Genomic DNA, 10,225 nt, shown 5'->3' with positions numbered 1-10,225 from the left:
CAGTGCCCCCCCATTCCCCCCCGCCCGCCAGCCCCCCAGTCTGAGTTACACCCCAGAGCCACAGCGCCCCCCGTTCCCCCCCCGCCCACCAGCCCCCCAGTCTGAGTTACAGCCCAGAGCCACAGCGCCCCCCCATTCCCCCCCGCCCGCCAGCCCCCCAGTCTGAGTTACACCCCAGAGCCACAGCACCCCCCCCGTGTCCCCCCCGCCCGCCAGCCCCCCAGTCTGAGTTACAGCCCAGAGCCACAGCGCCCCCCCCGTGTTCCCCCCCAGCCCCCCAGTCTGAGTTACAGCCCAGAACCACAGCGCCCCCCGTTCCCCCCCGCCCGCCAGCCCCCCAGTCTGAGTTACACCCCAGAGCCACAGCACCCCCCCCGTGTCCCCCCCGCCCGCCAGCCCCCCAGTCTGAGTTACAGCCCAGAGCCACAGCGCTCCCCCCGTGTCCCCCCCCGCCCGCCAGCCCCCCAGTCTGAGTTACACCCCAGAGCCACAGCGCCCCCCCGTGTCCCCCCCGCCCGCCAGCCCCCCAGTCTGAGTTACACCCCAGAGCCACAGCGCCCCCCCATTCCCCCCCCGCCTGCCAGCCCCCCAGTCTGAGTTACAGCCCAGAGCCACAGCGCCCCCCCAAATCCCTCTGACCCCCCCAGCCCCCCAGTCTGAGTTACAGCCCAGAGCCACAGCGCCCCCCCAAATCCCTCTGACCCCCCCAGCCCCCCAGTCTGAGTTACAGCCCAGAGCCACAGCGCCCCCCCAAATCCCTCTGACCCCCCCAGCCCCCCAGTCTGAGTTACAGCCCAGAGCCACAGCGCCCCCCCATTCCCCCGACCCCCCAGCCCCCCAGTCTGAGTTACAGCCCAGAGCCACAGCGCCCCCCCATTCCCCCGACCCCCCCAGCCCCCCAGTCTGAGTTATAGCCCAGAGCCACAGCGCCCCCCGTTCCCCCCCCGCCCGCCAGCCCCCCAGTCTGAGTTACAGCCCAGAGCCACAGCGCCCCACCGTTCCCCCCCGACCCCCCCAGCCCCCCAGTCTGAGTTACAGCCCAGAGCCACAACACCCCTCCAAATCCCTCTGACCCCCTAGCCCCCCAGGTCCAAACCCCAGTCTGAGTTACACCCCAAAGTAACAACGGCACCCCAGTGGGTTACACCCCCTACACCTCAAAGCCGCACCCTGAAATCACCACCCCCTGGACCCCAAAGTCTGAGGTGCTCTCCCCCCGACTCTAAGACGAGCCCCAGAACAACCCGAAAGGCACAAACGCTTATGAGCGTAAAGGTCAGAATCCCTGCTAAGGCCCCAAAAGCCACAAACACCCCAAAGTCCCAGTGTCACAACCTTCCCACAACCCCCCAAATCCCAGCCACCCCTTGTAGGTCAAAAAGCTCTACTGATAATAGACCTAGGACCCACAAACTCTGCACACTGGCAAGCTGCAAACAACAGTCACCCCTGCACACCTGTGGGCTGCCATCTGTCTAGGTTTTTGCCAGGATCCTCCCCTTTTTTAGGGAGTTGTCCTGAGAAATCCCAAGCTGCCAGCTGGCCAATGTTATGGGCTTAGGATCATCCTGTACGTCCACGTTTTTTGTATCTCAAACGTGGCAGCCCTAAGCCCAGGAGTCACCAGTCCATCCCCACAGGCCCCAAGCCCAGGAGACCATATACATATATGGGCATGAAGACTATAATTCATGATCTTCACCTCCCAGAACAACAGCACAAGCCTTCGCGGGTGCAGCTAGACATTCCACTCAGCTGAGATCACCCAGCACATGGCTCCCTCCTTTCCCATTTCCCCCCAGCATGACAGCATTGCTCAGGCTCTGGCCAGCATTTTGTCCAGGTTACTTGAAAAGTAACTGGGTTAATACTCACTAGCACATTTTTCATTTTGAAATATCTTTAGCTTTAAGGAGAGGTGTCTGATCAGCCTCCTGGAAATCAACTGCCTTTATTTTGGGCCTCTGCCCCTGACCTAGAAGGACCCCCCGCCCCAGCCCAGATTTTCTGCTTGGCACAGTAGAGAGCAGGCCTTTCAGGGAATGAGTTACAGCTCCCTGACACTGCCCATCCCGACCACTAGGTGTAGGTTACAGCACCCTTGGGGTTGCACTAAACTGTGCCAGATGACTGTGATCCCCAAAGGACCATATGCCAGCTGGGGATAACTGAAGTGCACTGTACACTCCCCCATCTGCCCTTCTCTGTCCCCGATGCCCCCTATGCTAGGGGCAGTGGGGAAGGAAGAATAGAGATTACAAGCAGGCAGGCAGCAAAATAGGTGCTTAGCAAGGTAAAGAATCTGTCCCCCTTCTTCACAGGGTGAGAAGAAAGTTCATACTCCTTGACCCATTCAGCCCTTGGCCTCTTTCGGAGGCTGCCAACCTGTGTGGCAGTTAGCGCTGTCTGTGAGGACAGGGGAAATATGTCCACTGAGAAACGGGCTGAGGTGCCCACTTCATTTCACCCAGGCTGCTGAGCAGCCGTTACATTGGGACTGAGTTATGAGCCCAGCTCCCAGCGTTGTACGGCAAGTCTCATGCTGTTTGGTGTTTTCCATAAAGCCCCGACTCCCAGCATCATGTGATTAGCTGGGACTCTCCGCTGTCATAGTTTCTAGCCCTCAGATTTGGAGAAGAGTTTGTAAATGTGAATCCCGCAGCCAGACTCTAATCTGAAGGCAAATAGAAAGAGCTCGGAAGAGATCACTTTCCCTGTCCCATGGCTTTTATGCCACCCTTCTGATTTTTGAGGCTTGGTTCATTATTTTTGAATACTTGGTGTTGGCAAGATTCCCAGCAGCTCAGTGAAGCTCTGACAACTTACACTAGCTGAGAATCTGACCAGGGTCACTTAGGACCTGGGCTGCATGGAAGGCTCCAAAGCACATAGACACTCCCTTGAGCCAGTTTCTTCCCCTTCAACGGTTACATTTTTTTACAGTAACTCACTGCTACCCGTGGGTCCTGTGCTTTAAAGTGCTGCAGGGGTTTCCCCATAGACATACCTGGAAGCCCACTAGTTTTAGCTAGAACTGAATACTCCCCCCACACCTCTAGCCCTGTGTGCTAGGCGATGCAGGACGCTTTAAACAGCTTTCCTGTGTTGTGAATTTGGCAGAGTCCCAGGAGAGATTGCTGATTTGCTGCTTATTTTCAGCCTAACTGAAGTTCCCTTTTGTTTTTACTCATGATGATAACCCCTGTTTCGCACAGTTTGCACTATTGCACAGTGGAGCTTTACAACAGAAACACAATTTGCACTTCAGCTCCAGCCAGTCTGCGACTGCAGCTGCTGCCTGATTGCTGCTAGCAAAGGACCGCACACCATTTCCCTGGCACTATTTCTCTTCCCCTGACAATGCGCTGTGACCGTCCCATGAGGGCGCATGCTGTAGCCTGCCCACATGTGTGTGGAAGCTTTGGCACAGGTTCAAGAAGCCATGTCCGACCAGGCTGCGGCCAGAGCAGCCACCGTTCAGACATGCTTGCCACACGCAGTGTCAGGCTGGGAAGCGTGAAATACACCCGACTCCCCAGCCAAGACCTGCCCACACAAAGCTGCACTGGTGTAATTTCACAACGATGTAGTTATCTGCGCATGGACTGTCTTAAATCGACTACAACCCAGCGGGTATTGGTTCAGCTCGCACTGGGAAATGTACAGGTGCAAGTAAAGCCACTAGAACCACTTTTAAACCGATATAGGTGTGTCCACACAGAGGTTTAACTATACTGGTTTTCAATCTGATTTAAATTAAACCAGTGCAACTTCAGTGCCTGTGTAGATAGACTCTAGGGAAAGTGCCCTTTTTCTGCTGGGTAAAACTGACAGGCAGTTTTGCCTTACCTGTACTTTGCATTGTCCGGGTCCTGAGCTCTTTACTTCATCCATACTCAGAGAAAATCCCTCCTGACTCAATGGAGAGATCTGCCTGTGTAAGGATGCCCAGATTTGAATTTACTGTGCATGGTGAGACCAAGCCCCAGAGGACCTGGAGAGCCCAGAAGACTATAGCAAGAGGGGACTGGAAAGTGGGGCTGGGGAAAAGTGGAAAGAAAGAGGGCAAGATGGAGAGGAAAGAAAACCCCAGAACCCACTGACAAAAGAGGCCTTGTCTTTATTGCTTAAGGCACCGATTCAGAAAGGTCCTTAAGCATGAGCCAAACTTTAAGCACGGACGTAGTACACTGGGATTACTCGCATCCTTAAGTACCTTGCTGACTTGGGGCCTAAAGGAGGAAGCCCTGAGCAAAGCCACAGAGGTTGAAGAAACATCCCCGGCCTGGCCGCAGCTGGTGTGGAGCCAAAGTGTTCCTGTTTGCACACCCATTGCACCAGCGCTATGGCTCTGCAGCCTGCCCCTCCCCAAGGGCTTTACCAACCATCTAGGCTGCTCTTTAATAACTGGCTCTCCAGGCTGGCCTTCAGAGTGGGGGGCTCTGAGATCACCCTGCCTTCTTTGTCCCATATCTCCCTGCAGTGCCTGATTGACCAGCAGGGCTTTGCACTGAAAGGTGCATATTCCTAACTCTCACTGTCCTGGGGAACCCAGCTGCACCTCCGGGCTGAGGAACTATCAGGGGACTCGTTTCTGGTTCCCATCGGCAGGGGACACTTTCTCCTCCTGGTTTCAACTCAGGCATTCTCCCATGAGTCATCACGTTCCCACCATGGCCGGGGGGCAGGGGGGAGTGAAAGGTGGTGAAAGCTCCTTCATCCCTCAAATCTCTGTGGAGGATGAATCTGAATAGCTCATCCCCTTCTAATTCCATGCAGCAGCTGCATGGGACTCTGATGGCCCTTAGCCCCATGACTGATGGGAGGACGACAGCACTGAGCGAAACCCTATGCCGCTTGTGCCATTGTTTTCCTGGAAACCGCCGACAACAATTGCAGCGTTCTGCAGTTGTCGAGAGGGCCGCAGAGCTTCCACCCTGCCCCAGCCCAGGCCAACAATGGCTTTTCTGTTTCCACGGGACCGAGCTCTTTCCACGGCACAGGGGACACAAGGATTCCTAAGGTCACGGAGAGGCTGTAGCTGGCCTGGATCCCGGGCACAGGTCTCAGAGACGTATAGCCCACATCTGTCCCCCGTTGTCTTGGCTTTCAAATACAGGTTCTCTCTCTACCCACATCAACGGCAACAGCATTCTCAGTGCCACTTCCTCACACCACGGCTGTGCAGGAGCCTTCTCCTCTGCAGCTCAGCTCACCTGGGAGCTGCCTCCCTGCATCCCCCCGGCCCATCAACTCTGCCCCTGGAAACACGCCGCTCCCCACCCTGCTGTCCTCCGGCCTGGCACCGTTTCCTCTCTAACTCCCCAGCCTGGGTTGCCTGGAAGCTGCTCCTCCAAAGGGAGCTGTATTAGGCTTGCAAGGGAGCAGAAGGGAGTGAGTCTAGCCCCTGATGATGATCTGGACCCCGGCACTGGATGTGGCCGCGACCGTAGGCCCAGATTCACTCCTGAGCCAGCCCTCGGAGCAGGAGTTCAATGGAGGGGGTTGCACCTCCTCTACTCAGGAGCTGCTGGAGCCTGATTCCAACAGCCCCTATGGGCCACTGCAAGGGCAGAGTCTCTCTGGGGCACAGGACTATCCAAACCACTGCCTTTCCCGCCATGGACACGCCCTCGATCTTCCCCTGGCCTGCCCCAGAATCCCTTGCACCTGGGCCTCCTGCCCAGGGGATGCAGACTGGGCCGTGCTTCCTGCCCAGGGCCTTTTGCTCTGGCACTATTTCCTGGGAGGCTCTTTCTGCCCCTTTGCATCCATGTCCAGGGCGTGGAGCAACAGGAGCAAGTTTCCGCTCTGCTCTCCTGGCTGCTCTGTGACAGCAGTGAGATGGGCACACACCACGGCAGGCTGCACAGCTCTGATCCCTGCCTAAGAGGCTGCCTAGCAGCAGGGGCCGGAAGAACCCAGCAGCTGAAAATATCCTTATCTCTCCCTGTTGCTCGTTGTGCGGTCAGTGACTCCACATTGCACATCTCTGCAGCTGCTTTCCCTGCCATGCCGCAGGGCTGCCCTGGGCACCACTGACCAGCACAGGGAGCCGGGGACGCCCCTTCCTGCAGCTGATTTTGACTGTGCACTGCACCACCACGCTCTCACACACCCTGTGCACACCCACTTCCTCTGTGTGTGCACACTGCACAGCCCTGTGCACACCTTGCACGCTGCACACCCTCTCACACCCTGTGCACACCCACTCACTCCGTGTGCACACCGTGTGTGCCGCACACCCGCTGTCAAGTTGGCACGGCAGAGTCTCTTCAAAAGGGGTTTTCCTGCTGGTGAGAGGTGCCCTAGCGGAGGCCCCTTTATCCACAGGAGAAGGGCACCCTGGGGGCAGGGCGAGCTTCCCCACACCCAGGCTCCCACCTTCCACCTCTAGTGGTGAGAGGGTAGTTCAGGCTCCGAGCCCCACCCAATCCTTGGCCTCTGTTGAGACCCACAAAAAGAGGCTCGGGTAGGACGCTGGCCACTTTTTTTCAGTTCTCCGGTGATGATTTGTGCTCGAGGGCTGGGGATAAGCACCCTTATTCCCAGAGCCAGACAGCCCAGCCTCCGGGCAGGAGCGACCATCAGGGCTAAGGAGAAAATCCCGGGTAGGGTGTCATCTCTGTGCCGTCAGCCTTCCCTGCCGTCTGTCCCCTCTCTGATTATCACCTTCAAGTGCTTTAATTGAGCAGAGACCAGCGGAGAGAGAGCGTAAAGCACCCTGCACGCACACCCAGACACGCACGGGCCCATAAGTGCACACACAGACACGTGTACATACATGGCTCTGCGCACGCGGCCTCACACACACACAGCCATTCACTGCTGCTCCTGCCCCTTCTCTTCGCTCTCCCTCTCCCCATGAACCCAAGCCCAAGATCCCCAGGTGCGAGCCCTCAGGTGACTGCATGGGGTCTATCTCGGGTGGCTGAGGCCTGGCCTACCCTGGGGCTTGCTCCAGTTCCAGCCCTGGTACAGCTGCCTGGGCACAGATCCCTGGTGTGGACAAGATAAAACCCGTTTAGAGCAAGATCTGCATTGGGTTTCCCGGAGGGGTCAGCTCCACTGGTGTAAACAGCAGCTGGATCACAGCTGAAGCTCCCAGTGCGGGCAAGGCCTTTAAGGGGAGAAGGTGACTTCCTCTCGCTCTATCCCAGGGTGGTGGTGGGTGGGGGCAGTACAGAGGCCACGGGTAAAATCCCATCTGCATGAACAAAGCAGCCCAAAGCAGCATCCTGCTTCCTGTGAGCATGCCAGGCCCCGGAGGGGCAGCGCTGAGCGAGCTCGTCTCATGTGTCAGCCTGAAACCCAAGCTCTGCCTGAATAGACAGGTATGTGGGCAGCCTATTAATACCCCTGCGTAAGCCTGGCGCTTACATGCCGCTGACGCACAGACCCAGTGACATGTTTTTGTCAGGCCGTGTGCCCAGGTCCCTTTGTGAGGGCAGCACCTGGCTCCTGCCTGGGGAAATCCTTGGATGGCATCAAGCTCTTGTAGCAGTTCTTATGTGCCCCCCCCACCCCAGCCTTCAGCATATTATGGGGAAGGGAGACACAGCTAGAGTGCCCCTGTGCCCCTCTGAGCTCTGGCTACCAGAATGGCCCCTCAGCAGCTGGGTGTTAGATAGAGAAGCCCTGAGGCTGCTCTAAGTTATGCTAGGTAAACTAGATAAATTCATGGAGGATAGGTCCATCAATGGCTATTAGCCAGGATGGGCAGGAATGGTGTCCCTAGCCTCTGTTTGCCAGAGGCTGGGAATGGGTGGCAGGGATAGATCACTTGATGATGACCTGTTCTGTTCATTCCCTCTGGGGCACCTGGTATTGGCCACTGTCGGTAGACAGGACACTGGGCTAGATGGACCATTGGTCTGACCCAGTAGGGCCCTTCTTATGTTCTTAGGGACCAACGTGGTCCCAGCCACCCCCAGGACTGGGGAGCATACAGGTGGAATAATGCCACCTTTGGCCTTCTCACTTCAGCCCTCTGATGAGCACAGCTCAGCCAGCTGGGAGGCTCCAGCCCAGTGACCACAGTGGTGTAAGAGAGCCGGATCTGACCTCTGGTGCCCAGCCCGGGGGCTCCCTCTCACCCCAGACAGCTGCTTGCTGAGGCCGGGGCTCCGGCACCGCTTTGGTTGATGCTGGGTCGTTTCTTCTCTACAGAAGCAGGAGCCGACGGTAAAGCAGGATGGCTGGACAGAGCCCAAGCCCAGGCTGTGGGAGGTACGGTTTGCTCTCCATGACAGCAGTTCTGCTGTGTGTGTGTGTGTGTGACCTGCTCCTGGGTGTGGCTGTGTATGTGCTATGCAGACATGTGTGTCACCATGCGTGTCTGTGTCACTGTGCGCCTGTGTGTCATTGTGCGTGTGCTCCCAGGCAGGTGGTGGGGCCTGGCACTGCCATACGTACATCTGCTGCCTTCTTCTCAGCCAGCTCCAGCTTCTCCTGGGCATCTTTCAGGGCCTCTGAGTATTTGTCCAGCTCGTCCTCCGTCCCCTTCAGCTTCTTCTGCATGGCCGCCAGCTCATCCTCCAGCTGCCAATGGCAAGAGGTGTCACTTACGGCTGGCACCTGGGAGCTGCTGCCCACCCAGCCACCCCATCTGTGCCCTCCGGGACGCTGAGCACCCCTAGCTGGGATCCCTAAAGGAGGCAAAGTCCTCCGTTTTGCTGGGATCCCCCCTGGCTTGCCCAGTTTATGCCCAGCACTGGCCTTAGGCACAAGCAGACACTGCCTCTCATCTCCTCCCCCATGATCCGGATCTGCAATTCATGGGCAGTGGGATGAGTGGGGACGGGAGTCGGTTCTACATGGGCACGAAGGGCCTGACTCAGCTCACTGAGGCCAGTGGGGCTCCATTGACCTGGGTGCAGCCGCTCCTGGTTTGTAGCAGGGCAAGCGAGGGGAGAATCATGCCCCAAGTGGAAAGTTTCTTCTGCCCGGTGAGTGGGGAGCTACACGGGGCCCCGGTTTAATGGCTCCTGCAGAGCTGCCCTCCTGAGTCATCTCCCTGGTGCGCTGTGGCAGGATGTCAGAGCCCAGGTTCTGCTAAACCCCAGCATGGCACAAACCCACCTCCCATCCCTCCAGCTGCGACTCTGGACTCCGCAGCGGAGCTGCTGCTGCATCGCTTCCGGGGGAAAGGCAGGGCTGAGCTGGGCGGTGTGTGAAAGGAGGGAAGCTGCCCTTGTGGAACTGGAGCAGGATTCAGCACTGGGCACACGTTTGTGTTTGTGTGACCCACAAGCGATGGGGGTGGGTTTGTGAGTGTAGTATTTAGGGGGCACACAATCCATGGGGTGGGTGTGCTCAGGACACACAATCTGTGTGTGTGTACGCTGTATATTGGGCACAGAAGCCGTACCGTGCGTCTGGGTGCGGTACACAGCCACCTACCACATTCTCCCCCAGGTATCAGCTCTACGTTGTGAGTGACCCCCTGGACTCCAGCACCGTGCATGGACCTGTGCGTGTTTGCCAGGCTGGCAGTGTGTGTCATGGGTATGGATGAGTGTGTCTGGAGCAGTGTCTGCGTGTGCCCAGGCATCCGGGAAATGACGGGCGTTCCCAGTTTGTGGACCTGTCCCCTCCCGGATCTGCTGCACCCCCCGGGGCTCATGGCAGCACCACTTGTACCCACAGACTTGACTCCAGCGTGTCTGTGCCCAGGGCTGGAGGAGCCGAAGGCAGGTCCCACTCCGCACCCCTGAGGGACCCTGACACGCAGCACTCCTCCTGCTCCGGGGGATATGGGACAAGCCCCATCCCCAGCGGAGCAATAGGAGCCTCCCCAGCCTTCGAGTGAGTCTTCCCCCGAGGGGGAGCCACTGGGCTCCTGGGGGCAGCTGCCTTTCCCTGGGGTAAGTGCCACTCTTGCCACGAGGGGGGCGAGGGGCTACTAGGTCTCTGGCCAGGGCAGGAGTCCACGCAGGGAGCCAAGGCAGGAGTCCGGGACAGGGAGCCAACCCCGGGGAGAGGGGTGGGTTAGGGACAGCGCCGGCCTCTCTTTCCCACCTGTTTGCTCCTCTCCTCTGCCTGCTTCTGCTCAGCCTCTGCCTGCTCAGCCCGGTCCAAGGCGTTCTCCTTGTCCAGCTTCAGCATCTGCATCTTCTTCTTGATGGCCTCCATCTTCACCTGCGGGGCTGGGGCGCCTCTGGCTGGGAGGGACGAGCAGCAACGTGGGATGCGTCGGGCTGGGGCTGCCGAGTGTCTGGCCCCC

General features: G+C 58.2%; 1 protein-coding gene across 1 annotated transcript; it reads right to left on the bottom strand.

Moving 5' to 3' along the window:
• Positions 1-2,353: 2,353 nt before the first annotated feature.
• LOC311512296 (uncharacterized protein) lies at positions 2,354-10,225 on the bottom strand (the record flags this gene model as incomplete). Its single annotated transcript, XM_084613436.1, has 4 exons — positions 10,021-10,225; positions 8,416-8,541; positions 6,948-6,999; positions 2,354-2,406 (listed from the first exon to the last, which is right to left on the bottom strand). The coding sequence occupies exons 1-4, from the start codon at positions 10,132-10,134 to the stop codon at positions 2,354-2,356; spliced, it is 345 nt and encodes a 114-aa protein (XP_084469562.1). The 5' UTR covers positions 10,135-10,225.

This window comes from Lepidochelys olivacea (genome assembly GCF_965140295.1).
Source record: "Lepidochelys olivacea isolate rLepOli2 genome assembly, chromosome: 24".
NCBI lineage: Eukaryota > Metazoa > Chordata > Testudines > Cheloniidae > Lepidochelys > Lepidochelys olivacea.
The sequence above is the reverse complement of the archived record's forward strand: the minus strand, read 5'-3'. Positions and strand labels throughout refer to the sequence as shown.